The sequence below is a fragment of the Xenopus tropicalis genome, chromosome 5 (genome assembly GCF_000004195.4).
Source record: "Xenopus tropicalis strain Nigerian chromosome 5, UCB_Xtro_10.0, whole genome shotgun sequence".
Classification (NCBI taxonomy): domain Eukaryota; kingdom Metazoa; phylum Chordata; class Amphibia; order Anura; family Pipidae; genus Xenopus; species Xenopus tropicalis.
In genome coordinates, this window is record NC_030681.2 from 44,966,834 (window position 1) to 44,986,410 (window position 19,577).

Genomic DNA, 19,577 nt, shown 5'->3' on the forward strand with positions numbered 1-19,577 from the left:
GTGGAAGAAAAAAAAATTTTATGCCAATTTTTACACGGCTAAGCCTGGCAACATGTGCCAAATTTTAAATATGCCCCTATGTTGCTAGTAAATGATATGGGCTAGGTGCTATGGCACAACAGGAGGCACTAGCTGTTCAGCACATACTATGGGTGTAACACTAGAAGCTCTTATGATTGTACATCACAGAAGGTATTATCTGAGACTGTGTGTAATTGTAGCTGTGGGAGGTGCAGGCAGGGCCATCATAACTTGGGGTGATGGCAAACCAGGATTTTTCACTTGCAATAAATTTGTGTGACTGTGTGCAACAGATCTCCTGGAAATCCCTTTCTCTTGACCTATATTCTGATCACCACATAAAAAACATATTATGCATAGTGATCTGACGGGAAAATACCTTTCTTTCACATTTCCCCTCAACTATCTGTATTGCTGGGAGTAATGTGTTTTACATGCGGCAATCTGAATGTAAGGGGGAGGTATTTCCAGGTGATTTGCACCTGGTGGTATCGCAGATTTACCATAGGCGACAATTCCCCATGGTCTGCCATGGTTGTAGTTAGCAGGCCCCACCCTGTTACATTATATACAGCTATACAGCTTCTATTGTGTGTTTGGATGTTTTATGATAAGTGCCTCCCTGACCATGTCACCATGCCAGACACAAGTATGTATTTATCTGTGAATATGTATGTACTGCACTGTTACAGTACAGTAAAAGTAAAATCAGGAACAAACATTGCAATAAATAAAAATATATATATACAGTAGAAGACACAGAATGTAGGAGCTCCCTGCCAAGTAGAGATTACAAACTTTGTGGGGGGGGGGGGGGGGGGGGGAGGCTGGGAATTGTCTCCCCTCCTGCCTAACCAGAAGTAGTTACTTCAGGTAGGGACACACTGGGCAACTGAGCTGGCAACATGGTCCTAGATAGTGGTATATTTATTATGCTGTGTAAAAAGTGGAGTGAAGCATTACCAGTGATGTTGCCCAGAGCAACCAATTAGCAATTTGTTTTCAACAGTTAGAAAACCAAAGCAAAGCATCTAATTGGCTGCTATGGGGCATATTTATTATGCTGTGTAAAAAACGGCGAGAAAATTCGCCACACATCGCCAGGCTTCGCCGTGTAAAAATGGCGTAAAAACGGCGAAAAATCGGCGTATTGGTCTTATGCGTTTTTTCTTCCACCAGAACTTATGGAAAATAACGGCGTAATATCCGGCGTAATATCCGGCAATCAGATGGCGATCTTTTCCATTTATTTTACACAGCTTTTTACTCCGTTTTTTCAGCGAATTAGTTTTACACAGCATAATAAATACTCCCTATGAGTAATATCACCGGTGATGTTTTACTCCACTTCTTACACAGCATGAAAAATATTCTCCTATAGTACTGTTTTCTATGTGATTGATTTGATTAGAGAGGGACAAATGGGGAGGGGGGGTATCTCTGTGTTCAAGACTGGCACATGTGCAGGCTACACTGTGGTTCTGTGCATGTAGCAGCCACCAATAGGAAGGGAGAGGCTGAGGGCCAATGCCTAGGGCAGAATCTACACAGCCCTGAAAATGGTGTAGTAACTACATGACTATGAGGCATACATTTCAGTGCCAAACCTGGTTTATTATTTACAAAAAAGTTCTCCCTTTTCTCTCTTTTTATTCTCTCTCTTCTCAATATGAGGCACATTCTGCATCCTGCAATGTATACAGTAAACCCTTGAAGCTATCCCAAACAAAGCCTGTGGGGTTGTTTCTCTGTTTAGCACCACAAATGATGATTTACAAAGACATGGAGGGAAAAAAATCCCTTTCATTTGTATTTTTACCTCAATGAAAGCAAGTGACAAGGAAATAGAAAAGGGTAATTGCAATTTACATCTGTGCAATGCTGAGAGGAAGAGTCTATTCATATGTAACGCATGCAGACTTAAGGCAGTTAGTGTTTAGTTGGCAAATGCTAATTCTGCATTTTGGGAATTAAGTAATGGACTGGCTACAAAGACTGGGTGAGTCATTGCTAAGCCACCTTTGGTCTGAACAATCTAAAATACTCTCCATGGGGTCTGGGGGCTGGCAGACAATGGAGCAGGGTGGGGCTGGAGGAAGGAGGTGTGTATCCCACTCCAGTCAACTCACAGCCAGAAAAAGTGGTTAAAGTGGGATGTAAGGAAATTCTTCCCTTTCATTTCACTGAGGCCAGGAAGGAAAGCAGAGGGGACTACACTGGGATATCTTGTTTTCCTCTTTCCAAGTAGCTGGGATTCTTATGTAATTCTTGTGCTGGCTATCCATCTCCGCACAAGCCACACAGGACATCTGCTGCCTGCTCTTCTATAGCAGAGGAACTAGTTACTTGTGGCCAGACGTGTATTCCTGAAGAGAGCTTCATTACTTGTGAAAATAGGGGGCACCGAGGCACAAACCAAGATATCACTAGAGGAAACAGATAATCATGCTTGGCACAATAACCTTAACCGGTAAGAGTTAACAAGTAATCTGCATTGTATATGTGGTATCATATATGTGTTTTCTTCTCATGGGTTTGTAGATATTAGGGGATTATTATCCACCAGGAACCATGAAATGTTGGATGTGGGCAAAACAGGATGGAACGTTTAAATGTAATTTACAGTCTTGTGGTACTGAATTTCTAGTGTTTAAAAATGAAATATTAATATTAATCTTAGTAGGTCTGTCAGCTGCTGGCTTTGGCATTCTTAGTAGTTACTTGCCATTCATGTTAAATTAGCTGTAACCCTGCTAATTATGAATGCAGCTTCCACCTCCCTCACCTATACATCCATGCCAGAGAAAGCACATTAACCAATATCACTTTGGAGGTGACAGAAATGTAACCCCTTTTTCCTGACTTTGCCCCAAGGTTTGGGGATTTTGGGCTGGTCAGCGGATGTTTGTAACACATTTGTGTCTAGCTTTGTAAGATTAGATAACTTTTCTGGTCAAAACTCCAGTTAAATGCAGGTATGTAAAAGCTGTGCTGCTATTATAATCTGCACAATGCATTGAATTTATTTTACTGACTCACTGCATGCTGTGAAATCTACATTTTAACCAAATGGGTCAGAACTGAAGTTTTCATGAGAGGGGCGGGGAGCTGAGATAACATTTGTGGAGAATAGTTCTTCCTCCTATAGGGTCAAATAGTCTATTGTTTTATCCAAAGATTTAAAAAAGAAAAGTGTAATCTGCTGCAAACTTGAAAAGAAATAAATATGTAATAGTTGTGTATAGACTATATAAGAGATGCCTTCACGTGGCTGGAATTGCAAGATTTCAGATTTTGCTTGAAAGTGCAGGAAAACCCATTTTGATTTTGCGATGTGCTGTGTGTTTCTAGCTCCCTCTGTTGGCCACAAAGAACCTGCCAGCACTTTTATTCCTGAATTATGTGCATGTTACTACTCCCTGCTAATGCTAGCAGATCTTTGTTAGTGATTTTTTTATTGTTTTTTTATATTTTTCCTTAGTATAGTAACATTTTTCCAGGTCAGAAAATGTGCAGCCTACTGAAATTATTTGTTGTATAATGCACCCCCTACTGTACATGATATTATAGTAGGCATCACCAAGTAGTTACGTGACCATGTAAAGGAATGAGGATGTAGTCCAGCTGATTTATGCGGGTCACGGGACAATGGGTTATCTCATGACCTTCAGCTTGTGCCTTTGGTCAGGGGATGCTAAGGTTACATCTTTACACTGGCAATGTCCAGTCTGTAGCTGAAGTGAAATTGTTAATTCCAATATCCTGGTTGCTGAGAGCTGTATTTTGGCATTTTATTTAATTAAAAGGGGATGTAAACCCAACAATAATATTTCCTAATTAAATAAAATGCAATTTGAAGCCTCTTTTCATTATATATCCATTACAAATTTTCAGTGGTTTTAAAGTTATTTGTAAATATAATTGCTACTGAAAGTAATATCTGCCCCTTTCTGTTCTTTGCAGGGGTGGTTCTTACTTTTGAAACAATGTAGCAGAAGCCAGATCTGTGAAGGAGCATGCTAGGCTGACCTATTACATGGCTTCAAGAGACAGGGCCAGCAGAGCAGAAAGGGACAGACAGATACTAAGTTCAATTGCAATTACATTTACAAATTACTTTAAAACCATTATAAATTGAAGCGGTGCTTGAAATTGTTTCATTATGGAAAATTTTCTTTTTGAATTTATACTTTAGTGATGTCAAAACTGTACAGAACAACAGAGCAATTATAATTACTCATGTTTATGTATGTGAAGTGCCTTATTCTGATAACAGCTCCAACAGCTGTATTTTATAGCATTATGCTGTCACATTTTCCATTGTAACTAAGAAGATACTGTTCATGTCCAGTGGAGATGGTGTTTCTCAGCTCTAGCATGTCAAAACTGAAGCCACCCAGCTGATAAAGCACTTAGAACCTAGGGATGGCTGGGGCAGATACTAATTGTAGTTCAGTAGCACATGCAGATCCCTGTTTTTAATAAAAAAATATATCGTAACCACTTTCACATGTTCTAGGGTGAATTTCAGCAGTTTTTGTTGACACGCTGTAATTACTTGTCACATTGGAACAATTGCTACAGAATAAGACTGGTTTACATAGGCTTGTTTGAATTGAATTAGTGTGAAAGTGTTAGGGGAAGTGATCCATTCTTTTTGCCTTGAAAGGGGTGGGTGTCAATGGTTTCCTTTTTTACTTCAGTTGAAATCTACAGCTCTGCTGGGGAGGAATACGTAGTTCCATTGAATATTAAAGGGGTCCCCCACCCCAATTTTTTTTTTTTTGGCACAGCGAAAGGAAATGTATTTCTAATCAATTTTCCAATATACAATAATTATAGATGCTCAAGGGTTTATAAGTCATTTGTAAATGTAATTGCTATTCAGATCAATATCTGTCTGGCTTTTTCTGCTCTCTGCACTTCTGGCTCTGAATCCTGAAGTGCTGTTGCAAGCCAGCAACCTGGAGGAGATCTGACTTCTGTTACATTGTATTAAGAGTCAATGTAGGGAAGAAGAAAGGGATAAACAAACACTGCCTTTTTACTAATAACTTGAAAACCATAGTATACTGGAAAGTTGTTAAGAAGATATTTTGTTTTAATGTGCAAAAACATTTTTAGGTAAACCCTTTTAACTTAACTTTTAGTTGATATCTAAATTAATATTATGGACTTTCAATTAAAGGCAGATATATTTGTTAAGCAGTGGGTACACATGTAAAGGTCTGTATGGCTGACCTGATGGCCTATTTACTCCCACAGTAAATTTACTATCAACACTCTATCCTGTGTGGGCTCAAGTTAGTCTGTCTGTATCCAGATTTACACGTATACCCCCCTTGTGATACCTAATGTAATTACAGGATGTATGCTGAATAAAAAAAAAAAAGACAACCTAAAAAACTTGGCCCCTGGGCATGTCAACTTTGAGTTCTTAATACCTACCTGGGTCTTTAAAGAAAGGTATCTTTATTATACAAATGTCTGTTTCTTTAGAACGTGGTGGGAACCTTTATATTGAGTAAGCATTTTCATAGATTGGGCGTGTCTGGGGCAGGCTGGAATTTGTAACTCTGCTTGTGCAAAACTATACAAACAATTTATCTGTTGCTTTTTATGAATGGTTTTCTGCTGATTCTTGTAATATACAGTATAACACAGCATTTTCATTGAACTGGGTTCTATTGAAGCCTAACATATTTTCAAGGGAAATGCATAGTTCTGTGTCATTGAAGAAATTATGGCAATAGTCTGGAACATTGGTGTAATGTCACCTGTCCAAGTGACAGGCTGGTGACATGCAGAAGGCAAACAATGAGATGGTTTGCAACTCAATGTGAACTGGGACTTGGGTAGATGGTTTTCCAACAGTTCCATTAACTTCCGACTGTAGAAAGAATCCTTTAGCAAATGTGTAATATTTTGTTTGTTGCTCACACTCGGGCTGAATAGCTACGTTCATTTCTGCAGAGGAAGTCTCCTAGTGGTGTTACAGCTGTGGTTGACTTGTTAATGGCTTTACAATGCTACTTGTTTTAGGGGTCCTTATGGGAGAGCAAGAAGGACAACATGCTAAAATCATCTGAGCCATGTGGTGGAATGAAAACTAACTCTGCTGTTTACAGAAAGATTGATTGGTCCCACAAGCATACAGTTGTTCTGGATGTACACTTACAGCAGTCCATAAGTATATTAAATAAAAAAAAAAAAAATATATATATATATACTGACACTGGGCTCAAGTCAGCAACATCCAGAGGTTTGTGTGTACGCATCAAAAGGGGTCCTCCTACCCAAGTCATAGTTTGATTTCTCATTAGTGTGAATGGGAGTCTTGCCTCGTACTATCCTTTTACACAGTTTTTGTGCATTATATAAGGGGAGGAATGGCTTACCAAAAATCAGTAGTAAATCTACAACCTTCATTGCAGTCATTCAGCTCACATTTTCCTTAGTTCCAAGCCACACTACAATATACATTAATATTGACATGCGGCATGATGGTGCATATTTTGAACAATACTTAAAATGCTGAATTCAGCTAGATTGTGAGGGCCTAAAACATTTGTCATGCAGGATACTGTTTTTCTCTTTTACAGTTGACAGTTACAGTCACAATCCCCCTTCTCCTTTCCTCACTGCTGAGCTACAAATGATTGCCATTATGTAAGCCATTAAGAGCACATTCTTTCCAGTACTTTCCCCCCCTCAGATTTCCTCAAGCTCAACCAAACAACTTTCTGTCATACTAAACATTTCGTTCTGATAACTTCCCAGCTGTCTTGCAGAGATTTAACTAGAATTTACTAGGCCCCTCACAAATCGGCCCCCAACACACTAATTCCTTTGGTGGGAGACTGCATGACCCTGCTATCATATTTTTTCAGCTCCATAGGCAGTTTTTTGTGTTCACATCACTGTCCATTATGCTTTAGACTAGACAATCAGCAGCTGTTCTAACTGAGCTTGTCTTTATTCTTTACACTGGAGTATTTATACTAGATTATTATGCTATTATTTATAATGCATACTTATAAAATATCAACATTTTCCTTAGTGTACAATAAATGGGTTTATCCATGAAACAAACAAGATAACATACAAAACAACCAGTAACCAATACAAGAGGTAAAGAGGGCCTGGGCCTGTTTTTGTCTTAATAAGTGACGTTCAATTTAACTTGCAACAATTTACTTATAACCAGACTGTCCTGGTGATGCCTGACCATAAACCTATATAGCAATACTAGTGGTCAGTGCTGGGATTTTCTATAATTTTCAACGAACTGAAAGGGAAGATATAACTGAGTTATTAAGAGAGTATATGTATATGATCACTAGCACATTTTTGCATAGGTTGCTCAGGCAGCCATATCCACTTACATATATGTTTTATGTATCAGCCCCAGGATTCATTAATATAACTGCATAGCCCCATGTTGTCTCTATGTGCTGTTACATAAAGGGGAATATACACAGGCCTATAACAGCTGCTGACTTTGTTCTTCCATACCAAATTAGCTTATAAAACAATGTTCGGGGCCTCCCAATCAAGCAGGTTTAAAAGTCTTATCAGGTAAGGATCTCATTGGCATGTTCACAGGTCCTTGAAGTTGTGCCAGCAGCATGATCTGATCAGTGGCCTCCAAGTAAATGTATGGCCAAGTAAAGATTATTGAGTAAAGTTGACCATACACAGTGAGATCCTCTTGTTAGCTGATGTTACCAAACAACCAGATCTCTGTATAATTAGGCCACCCACATGCTGGACCAAATTGGGCTGATCAGTAGGGCCATCAGTCAGATTACAGAGTGGGCCTAATGCAATCCATCGGTTGAGAACCATATCATTGCACTGACATGGTTTTCATCCAATTGTTTTTTCAAACTTGTCCAACAGATATGATTTTTGGCCCCATACACAGGAAGAGAAGCTTCTAACTGCAGGGGCCATATATAGCCAGCTTAATACTTAATTTTTGCAATCTTCTAACCTTGCTAATGTGATCTCCACCCAAAACGGGTTTTTTTTGTATAATGAAAGGATATATAATTGTAAGCAAGATACAAATGTTAATAGATTGAGAGTTATTTGCAAATGCTATTGCTATTGAAAGAAGTACCTGGCAGTTTACATTCACTTCAACTGCTGATTCTGACTCCTGGAACAATGTAGCAGAAGTGATGTACAAAAAGTGACCTGGAGGAAAACTGACATCTGCTATATGGTTTCAAGAGCCAGAGCCACCAAACAGAAAGGGATAAATGTGTGCTGATTTCAGCTGCAACTACATTTCCAGTAATGCAGAATGAATGTATATTGGAGACTTGCTTAGATTAACATGCTCTATCATTGTTCAAAACAGAATTGTTAATTACACTGCATGCAGATATAACTCATATCTAGTGACTTCCATCGAAACTATATACTTTAAAACGACACTATTCTACTTAAATTCTCAGAATTCTCAGTCTGATCATGCTGACAGTAATGACAGACACCTTGACTGTAGTCAGCTCTAAAATGCTAGTCTGAACGAGCCTTAAACTGAATATACTGGAAAATCTCTGTAATATTTTCATTGAGACAACTAGCGGAAAAAGGTTTGCTTGCTAAGATTATCTATTAAGATAAAGTGCCTCTCAGTGAAGCAGAACTGGATACATATGTGTATATTATATGTGTATCTCATACCAGCAAGCTCTTTATTCTCCTGTCCTGGACAAAAAACATGGCAATTAATCTGAAAACAAAGGATTCTATATATTGTTAATCCCAATAAAATAGTTCCCTCTACTTAAAACAGACAGACAGTTATTGCATACTTTGCAAAATGTGGTCTGTGTAAAAATCTCTGGAAGGGTCTGGGGAGAGGGAAGTTGGGTGTGTACGCAGAATATCTGATGAATGTAGAATGTTGGGAATTCCTGGAACAAAGCCAGGGCAACTCTAGGAATCCCAGGAGAGAATTGTCAAGCAGCTCCAGATGTCAGCAGAGATGACTTGAAGCACATGGAGAGCTCTAGAGTTAACCGTTGTTCCCCCAAACCCTCTTTCCTTTTTTAATTTAATGTCCAATTAAATTACTTTTAATAGACATGCTTCATTATTTGGCAGATTTAGCAGCTAAATGACATATTTTTAAACATCACCCATAAACCCCACGGCAGTTTTCTCATTTCTTTTTGTAAATGATGTTGCCAGAAACAAACAATCCCAATGAGAACCTTATGTATAATGAATGAAGAAACATGATAAGCCCCAATATGTCATCTATGGGCTTCCCCCTCCCCATTTAAGATGTGCAGTGCCATATGTGCATGCTTTAAAGATAATGTATTAGAAAAGAGATTAGTGTTGCTGTGACCTTCTCAACTGTGCTTAAATTGAAGCTTGTTAAAAGCAAAAAGACTTTTACTCATTCTCAGCATTTGCCCAATGTTTTTCCTAGGTCAGAGGTAGTAAAGCTTCTTTTGCTGAGGGTACACTTTCTGTACTAAAATTTGAACAAGGCACTATTGATTAAAAATAAAACACAGTTAGCTTGCTACAGTTTGTCTGATATTTCAATTAGCAAGAAACCACTCATCCTAAATATTACCTTGGTCAACATCAGTGATGAGTGAATCTTCCCTGTGTATGTTCTCTGAAAATTTTGCGAACCTTTGAAAAGATTTGCGAAACACTGAAAACTTTGTGAAACCCAGACAATTTTTTTTTACCCTCAATACTTTTTTTTGATTGTTGGGAAACAATCTGCCAATGGCGAAACGTGGAAATTCGCCGTTAATCTGTGCCGGGTGAAACATTTTGCTCATCAACATCCATACAAGACATACATGTGCAGTTAACCACTACTTCTTTCAGCAAGTCTAATATCTCATTGGGGACTTTGGCAGCTGTGCAGCAAGTAGTTTCATTCGTTCCCTTGTTGGTCTGCTTGTTGCTTGCAGTGTCCACATGATCCTAACAAAAGTAATTCTCTCAAGGTATAATTATCAAATGAAAAAAATCCATACAATTTAAAAACAAAAACCATGCTACATAATTATATATTATTTTTGCTGGTACAATGTTTAATATTTAGACTTACAGTTGATACAAAAGGATTATTATTATTACTACATATATATATACATATATATTTATATATTTTTTTACTGATTTTTTTTTACTGAACATTTCAAAAAAGTTATCATACTGACATGGAGCAAGAAAATTTGCCCACTGCCCACTGTGTGAAGGCACACAGGAACAACGTACTTTAGTCAGACGAGAAGCATCCAAAACCACCCTTCCCTTTGCCACTTCCCATTGACTGTAATGAGAACCTCCTGAACGCTCATATTGGTGGTTATCAGCCCAAAAATGGTTTAGTACAAGTTTGTAGTCCAGAAACTCCCAAGTTCATAATACAACAGGATGCGGCAGCATGGTTTTGGGCTATTCTGGAGATAGCTGAAGTATCCCAGTAGAGAATTAAACTAATTGGGCTCTATTCTTATAAAGCCTTAACTTGACTTTTAAGGGGTTGTCAGTTACAAATAAGCTTTTAATATGACATAGATATTATTCGTTATTCTGAGACTGTTTGGCCTCTTGTGTTTGGTAGTAAGTCTTTATGCAAAAATGTTTCTAAATAGTCAATTTAAAGGGATTCATGTGAATAAGGAGGGACTCCAAGAGAGGTTACTGCCCAATTTTTAAAAAGTGACACAAGTTATAGAAGAAAACCCAGCAGCTTCAAATTCTTAAACCCATGCATTATGTTGTGCAAGATGAGTCTAGAAACTAGTAGCCAAATGAAGTTGCATTATCTTTTTTGTTGCTCTCCTAAGAGATAGTAATTTCAAATTATTTCATTAAATAAGATTTCTGGAATTTCATGCTGACCTAGAATTGGAGAGGGCAAAGATTCCTTTTAATACAGAAATAACAGATAAAATATATAAATATATATAACGCACTGTTGCTTGTTATATAAATAAGCCCCTTACTCTAATTCTACAAACAAAACCACTCATTTTAGTGATCCAGTTATACACAATAACCTAGTAATCCACAGTAATTGAGTAACACGCAAATGTCTGATAAAACTGTTAAATATTCATGTAAACAGTATACAGTATAGCAATAATTATTGTTTGTATTTTATAAAAAATATTAATATGTAAATACTAATGGGATTTGTTTTCATTTTAGTGGTAGAAGAAGATTACTCAGCTTCAACACAAAATGAAGAGCCAGCTGAAAACATGGAGGTTGTTCCCAGTGAAGCTACTCAAAAAATTGAAATAAAGGAACAGGACCAGGATGAAGCTCCAGAAGCCACAAATGCAACTTCAGATGAAAAAGAAGAATCACCAGAGCAAACCAATGAAACCCAGTCCAATGAAGTTGGATTTAAAAAGGTTTTCAAATTTGTGGGCTTTAAATTCACTGTGAAAAAAGATAAGGTTGAAAAATCTGAACCTGTACAGCTGTTAACAGTGAAACAGGAGAAGGTAGAAGTGAATGGCACAGAAAATCATGAAAAGCAAAATGATGTTAGTGATGAAAATGTGCTGGAGACAGAAGAGACCAAAGAAGAGGAGAAACAGTCAGAAACAGTAGTTGAACCAGTAGTAGAACCAGCAATTCAAACATCTGAGACTCAAGAAGAGGTTTCTGGGGAAAAGCCAAAAAGTGAAGAAGAAACTAAATTAGAAAAAGAACAGGTCAAAACACCAGAATCTCCAACCAACCCACTTGTTGTTGAAACATCTTCCCCACTAAAGAAATTTTTTGCACAGGGTTGGGCTGGACTAAGAAAAAAGACGAGCTTCAGAAAGTCAAAGGAGGAGGATCATCAGGAAGTAGAAAAGCATATTATAAGTGAAGAACAGGAAAAAGCTGAATCTCAAGCCAAAGAGGAAGCTGGGGAGAACCAAATAATAGTCAATGGTGAAACATTACCAAAGGATGCAAGTGAAACTGAAGAATTAAAGGCATCTGTCGATAAGGAAACTCAGCCCAACACCATTGAATTAGCAAAGCCAGAAGAATGCCCAGCTGATGAACTGTCAGTTCCCAAAGAAGACATTAAACAAGAAAATGTAGAAATATGTGAAGTATCTGCCACACAAAGTATAGAAACTTCTGTTGAAGTAGTCAATGCTGTTCCAGTGCCAACTGAGTTTAGTGAACAAAAGAAAGAAGCTGACACTACAGAAGATAAAGATGTAAGCCAAATTACAGTAGTCAGCACTTCTATTGCTAATACAGAGGAAGTAAAGGAAACACTTTCAGAAATGGCACCTGACACTGAAGTCACCTGTGACAAAGATAACAAAGAAACAAATGCTGAACAGGCCCAGGCAGCTATAAACACAGAGAGGACAGAAGCTGAAATATGTCCAGAACCTATAATGACAGAAACTGAACTGTTGTCATCACAAGAAAAAGCTAAACTACAAGGTAGCCCTTTAAAAAAGCTTTTCAGTGGAACTGGTTTAAGGAAACTCTCTGGAAAGAAGCATAAAGGCAAGAAGGAAGATGACACTAAGACAGAAGTTACCTTAGAGGTACCAATATCATCAGACATGCCTGAAGGAGATGGAGACAATACCTCACCTTCTTCTCCTGAGGAGTCAGCTGAGACCTCACCCACAGAAAAAGTGCCAGAAGATGCTCTACAGGCAGTAGAAACAGAAGGTGATGGGGCCACATCTGATGGGGAGAGAAAAAGAGAGGGTATTACACCATGGGCATCATTTAAAAAACTAGTCACTCCTAAAAAACGACCCAAAAGACCATCAGAAAGTGATAAAGAAGAAGAAGTTGAAAAGATAAAGACTTCTACTATGTCCTCTACTGAGAGTGCTGGTTCAGTTGAGAATCAAGAAGAAGCCAAAGAAAATGGTGAAGAACAAAAACTTGAAAAAAGTACAGAAGAAAATAAGAAAAAAGTTGACAACTCAGTGTCATGGGAAGCATTAATCTGTGTTGGCTCAGCTAAGAAAAGAGCACGAAAGACATCTGATTCAGATGAGGAAGAAACACAAAAAAACATTGAAGAGAATAAAAAAATAGAGGAAGATGTTGATAAAAGTAAAGAATGTGAACCAGAAGGCCCTATTGTTAGCTCACAAGAAAAGGAACAAGTAAATGATAGCCCCTCACCAGACCAAGCAACAAGCCCTGCTGAAGGAGATGCCGGGTCAACTTGGCAGTCCTTTAAAAGACTGGTTATTCCAAGGAGAAAATCGAGAACCAGGGCAGAGGAGAAAACTGAAGAGACTGCTGTAGTGTCTAATACTGAACAGCCAACTTCAGATGGGGAGGCTGGAAAGGAAGAAGGATGGGTATCATTTAAAAAACTAATCCCTGGGCGTAAAAAGAAAAAATCAGAAGGCAAGCAGGAACACGCTGCAATAAGTGATGCTGGAAAATCAGTAGAAGGATGTGAGGCAATGGAGGATGATTCTGATGTGCCGGCAGTAGTTCCATTGTCTGAATTTGATGCAGCTGAGCAGGAAAAGCGTGAAGCCCAGCAAACTGAAGATGCTTTGACTGATGTCTCAAAAGATGAAGCAAAAACACCAGAGAATACCTCTGAAGACCTTATTCATGCAATTACTGTTACTGTTGTTGAGGGAGAGAGAGCTGTTACCAGTCTGGAAGATAGGGCCCCCTCTTGGATAAGTGCAAGTGTCACAGATACTGTTGAGCAAGCAAATGAACTTACAGAGCCCAGTACAAAAGAAAGAATAAAGTCTGAAGTTACAGTAGAAGAAGCTGTTATTTTTGGTGAAGTTTCACAGATGGTAGGATCCGGAAACACTATAATAAATGAGGTGGAATTAACTTCCGAAGCTCTAACTGCTCTTGAAGAAGCAATTGAATATTCATGTGCTGAAGAGACAACAGAAATGATATCTGCTGCTTCACAGTTAGGTGACTCATTTACCCCCACAGAAGAAGTTACACCTGTTCCAGAGGAAGATGAGGGTAGCCAGAGTTTGGATGTGCCAGATCAAGTCCTCAATGAGGCTGCAGAATTGGCAGAGCAGTCTACTCAAGCTTTGGTTGAAAAACAGGTTGAAGAAAGTACCTGCATTTCTGCTGAAGAGCAGGGTATAGAAAGCACCCTTACTTCAGCTGAGCAGATTGAAGAATGCACCACTGTATTAGCAGAAAGTCATGATCAAAAGGACACCTCAATTTCAGCAGCAATTAAATCAGTGATAGAAAAGGATGGGGCTTACTTAATTTCTGTTGTGGAACACATTAATGAAATTCCTGTCATTTCAGTTGAGCCTGCAGATCAGGCTGATACAGATGCCCCAGTAGCCACAAAGGAATATCTTGCAGATTCTGTTTTGCTTGAAGAGGCAAGAGAGGAAACAAGTGTTGGTTCAGCTGAAGTAAAAGTTGGTGAAAGCCATGCTGATAAAATAGCTGATACTGCAGAGGAACAGGATGAAAGTGCTCATATTTTGTCTGAAAATACGGTTGAAGAATGTGCCAATGTTTCCATAACATCACAAGATAATGAGCCTGTTCCTGCAAAATACAATTTTAAGGAAGTCACACCTATTTCAAAAGAAGTTGAGGCTCCTCCTGTAAAAGAGCATGTCTTAAATTACTTAATTTCTGCTGTTGAGCAAGTAGACATTGCACCTGAGAAGACTGTTGAAGGAAATACTCAAATCTTGGAACAGGAGCTACTAAAAGAATTGAGTGAAGAGCAATCTAACATAAGTGCCTCTACTGTTCATGAAGAGCAAGTTAAAGAAGTTGCTTTAATATCAGATGAGCAAGAAACCCTGGAACATCCATACGCTTCAGATGATTTAGAATCTAAAGAAGGAGCTATCTTTTTAGCAGAGGAGCAGGTTGAAGAAAGGTCGGACATTTATGTAAAGGTTACAGAAAGTGCCGTGATTTTTGCTGACAAGAAAGAAAATGAAAGTACTTTTGTTTTGACTGAAACACAGACTGATGAAAGTTCACAAATTTTTGTAGCAACACAGGCAATAGAAAGTGTTTCTGTTTTGAAAGAGGAGTTGGCAACAGAAAGTGACCCTGTGGTGCCAGTGGAGCAGGCTAACAATATTGCCACAGCTGCCAAGGCTGCCATTAATGCTTCAAGTGAAGATGAAAAGCAAATTTCAGAATGTTCAACAGTTATGTTTGATGAACATACAGAGAAAGAACATGTTGCAGAAAGTCCCACACATGTTACTACAACACTTACCGCAGAAATTGCTTCTGTAGCTGAACAGGATGCTGTGAAGGAAGAACAATATGCAGAATACCCCCACAGTATGGCAGGTTTTAGTGATTCCCCGGTTTCAGAGAGTCCCCCCGCTCTGACTATAGAGCAGACCATGGAAGTCACCACTCCAGCTGAGGGACATGATAAAGCAAGCACAACTGATGATGAAGATAAGAAGGCTACAGAAAGTATTTCTGTCGTACCTGAAGAACAGGAAGTAGAAAGTCTAAACACTGATGTTGAAGAGCAGGATTTAGAAAGTGCCATTGCTGCAGGTCTAGAACAAGTTGCAGAAAGTGCCAGCACTGCAGGCGAGGAGCAGACTAAAGAATGTGCCCCCACTGTGGATGAGCTGCAGGTTGCAGAATGTGATACTATAAATGTTGAGGAATTAAGTGAAGAAAAGGCTTCTGCTGCATCTTTGGAGCACCATGCAGAAACTTCCTCTGTTGAAAAGTTGGTTGGTGAATGTCCAAGTACTGCCAAAGAGGTACAGGTTACAGAGAGTGCCACCCTAGTTACTGATGAGCAGCTTGCAGAAGTTGCCGCTGAGGAGCATGCTACAGAAAGTGCCGTGAATCTTGCTTTGGAGAAAACTGAAGAAAGTGCTACTACTTTGGCAAAGGAATCTGGGGAAAGTCTTCCTCTTGCATTTGAGGAGTGTGATGCAGTAAGTGCCCCCAGTTTGGCTGAGGATCAGGCTGAAGAAAGTGGCAGCACAATTGTTGAGGAACAAACTGAAAGTGTCTGTGTTGCTGAATTGGAACAGGCAGATGGAACTGCCATTTCTGATTCTGACGGACAGATTGCAGCTTCAGTAGATGAAAAGCACTCTGCAGAAAGTGTCTCTGCTGAAGCTGAGGAGGAGGCTACAGAAAGTGTCACCCTTTCTGCTGATGAACAAACTGCAGAAGGTATCACCCCTGCGACTGTAGAAGACACAGCAGAAAGTGCTATTTTTGCTGTTGAGGAGGAGACTGCAAAATGTGCAATCAGTGTGGCTAAGGAATCATATGAGAAAAGTACCTCTACTATAGCTGAGGAAAGTTCCACTGCTGTAGATAAAGAGCAAGCTGCAGAAAGTGTAACACCTGTTGCTGTGGAGCATATTGAAGAAATGATCCCTGCTGCTGCTACTGAAGAGCTGGTTGAAGAAAACTTTAGTGTTGAGGAACAGTCTGCAGAAGCTATTCCCTTGGTGACTAAAGAAATAGCTGAAGAAACTGCTTCTGCTGCATTTCAGGAGGAGGCCACTGATAGTGCTACCGTTGTTGATAATGGACTAGGTGCAGAAAATGCCATGAGTACTGCTGAAGGCTTGGCTACAGACACTGAGACACCTGCTACTGAGGAACAAGTTCCACAAGATGTTACCGCTGGTTCTGAGGAGCAAACTGACCAAAGTACCATCTCTTGTACAAAGGCGCTGACTGCAGAAAGTGTTACCAGTTTAACTGAGGAACCAGCTGCAGTATGCATGGCTGCTCCAGTTGAGGAGCAGGCTGTAGGAATTGTTACTGCTGTTGCTGATGAGCAGGCTGGAGAAAATGCCACTACTCCTACAGAGGAACAGGCAGTAGAAGTCACTGCCAATGTAACTAAGGAAAGTGCCCCTGCTGAAGTTGAAGTACAGGTAATAGAAAATGCCTCTGCTGAAGTTGAAGTACAGGTAATAGAAAGTGCCTCTGTTAACACTGAGGAGCAGTCTTCAGATATGGAACAGAGAGTGGAAAATTACTCAGAGGCTGCCCCTGAAAAAGATGCAACTGAGAAGGAAGTAATTATCCTAGATGAAGAAAACACTAACGCAAATAATAAAGCATTGACTTTTAGTGCTGATATGGATGCTCCATGTTCTGTAGATCTGAATGATGTTGTAGAACAGCAAGAGGACAATGTTGTTATGACTGTGGAAAAGACACCTGAAGAAATGGTTGATGGAAGAGATCTTGCATATCAAGTCCCCCAGACTGTTAATGAAACCATCCCTTCGGTTGCAGAGGAGCACAGTATGCAAAACATGTTGGTAAACATATCAGAGGAATTAACCCTAGACTCTGTTGTGTTGGCAGAGAGCCTTGAATCTACTGCTCTTCACGTGCCACAGGAGGAAGTCCCAGTGTGTGAACAAGAGACTGTGCCAGAACCAACAATCTATTCAATGCCTGTTGAACAACAATCAACCACTGTGACTGAGGATACTGTGATCACAAATATCCCAGAGTTTGAAAGTTCTGAGGCTATCAAAGCATGTGAGACAGTTAATACTGCAGCTGTACAAGAGCAGATTTTAGCAGAAACTGTTGTGCCTATTGAGATTTCAGCAGATACCACAGAAGCTTGTGAAACCGCAAAAGGTGCAGATGACCTTAGTGAGACGTCTGGGGCTCTACATACAGTGGTACAGTCTGTATCTCAGAAAGCAGCAGCTATTGTTGATGCCGCAATTGAAGCAGCTGCAAGCTGTTTGGTTGTAGAGGCTGCCACCACTACTTTAGAGCAAAATATAGCAGAAAATGGTGTTTCCATTCAAGAAGCTGTCTCGGTATGCACAGAAGAAAATGCTAGTGAGGACAACCTTGTTCAAACCATTACTATCAGCACTATCAGCACAGTACAGATTACTGAAACATCAGTGGAAAAAATTGAACAAATAACTGAGGATGTTCACATTGGGGATGAAGTTCAGGAATTTCAGCATGAAGAACACAAGCATAGTTTAGAGGTTGAAGAGATTGTACCTGTTTCTGCTCAGGGTACAGAAGTAGTAGTGACGGCTGAAGAGAGACAGGGTTTGCAGGAAACAGCAGCACCTGAATCTGAACCCACCACAGTAGCCAGTGCTACTGGGTTACATGATGGCTGTGCCTTGCAAGAAGAGCATAAAGAAACCACACCTGTACACACACATGAGGAATCTTTAAAACCTGCAGACAGTGAGTGTACAGAGCAAATGACTGTGCAGATTACACATACTGAAAGTGAATTAAGTATGTCCATCAGCAAACCTGTAGAAGAAATTGTCTCTCAGGACAGTGCTGAGTTGAACACACAAGCAGACTCACAGACTGTGGAATCCTGAGACAAAAGGTAAGGTATTACCCACTTCTTTCTCTTCTTTCATAATGGTTAATCAATGGTACAAATACCCCATTTTGTAAAAAAGTAAGGATATTCAAAGTGACCAAGTAATTTCACAAATAAATAAAGGTTATTATACAGGTCATAGAAATCGAGGTGACTTCTAATATCCTCATATTTCATGGAAGCTAGTACTTTATTAGTTATGATACGCACGTGTCAGTGGGTCATGCAATGCAACTTATGGAATTTAAGGGTTGTTGATATAGTAAATAATCTACCCCCTTCTGTAAAATATAAGGATATTATAATTCACAGAGGAGTTTAATGACTATTCAAAGGCACAACGGGCAAAAGGTGAGTGCTTTTATACAGGTCATGGAACTTCAACAAGTATGTCCTCATACAAGTTTCAGTGAGCCATGTGAGCAGAATGCTCAAATTACGGGAAGGCCACCTCCTATAGACTCTATTTTAATGAAATTCTAACATTTTAAGGATGATTTCCTTTTTCACCATGATAATAAATCAGCAGCTTGTATTTGATCCCAACCAAGATATAAGTAATCCTTATTAGAGGCAAAATAATCCTATAGGGTTTATATATATCAAAGGCTGAAATTATTGCTCCCCACAGTTCACCAGAGGGCCATTTTATAGTTTTTTATTTGTTTGTATGTGAATTGTAGTGGAATATTTATCAAGGAGGAAACAGAGAGAGAGTTCACTTTTAACATTTTGACAAACATGTTCCTAAAAATACTATGCAACCCCATTTTCACTTTTTATAAAAAATATTGCCCAGAGTTTGAGCAAAATATACCTTGCAGGTAGTGCATTTTGGTAAATGTCCTTCCTTTTCCTAACCCCAAGATGGCTTCCCTACACCTAAATTAGTTTCCCCCCTGTATAAAGGTGATCTAGATATCTAATAATGTATTCAGCTATGTATATAAACAGGGTGTTTATATACAATGAGCACATTTTTAATATCAATATAGCCTACAATTAGAATATATCAATTTTAACACCCTTGTTTTGCTGATGTTTATAGGCTAGTGACTTATCACTTTCTATGGTTTCATTTTCTTTGAGATTATGCCAGTCCCAGGTATTGCTTTTTTCAGCTTTAATGATACCACTTCAAGGTACAAAAATAGCTTATATTTTAAGATTGATTTGATTACTGGTTGTGCAGTCCCAAGGTTACAAA

General features: G+C 39.1%; 1 protein-coding gene across 2 annotated transcripts in view; it reads left to right on the forward strand.

Moving 5' to 3' along the window:
* akap12 (A-kinase anchoring protein 12) overlaps window positions 1-19,577 on the forward strand; it is a 62,095-nt gene that overhangs the window by 40,264 nt on the left and 2,254 nt on the right. Inside the window, exons 1-2 of one of the 2 annotated variants that reach the window (XM_004914658.3) lie at window positions 2,151-2,491; window positions 11,227-18,373. In XM_004914658.3, coding sequence (XP_004914715.1) covers window positions 2,467-2,491; window positions 11,227-18,365 — 7,164 coding nt within the window. In that variant the 5' untranslated portion in view covers window positions 2,151-2,466 and the 3' untranslated portion in view covers window positions 18,366-18,373. Of the gene's footprint in view, window positions 1-2,150; window positions 2,492-11,226; window positions 18,374-19,577 lie in introns of those variants that run through there. The other variant, XM_002934453.4, reaches the window with a different exon arrangement.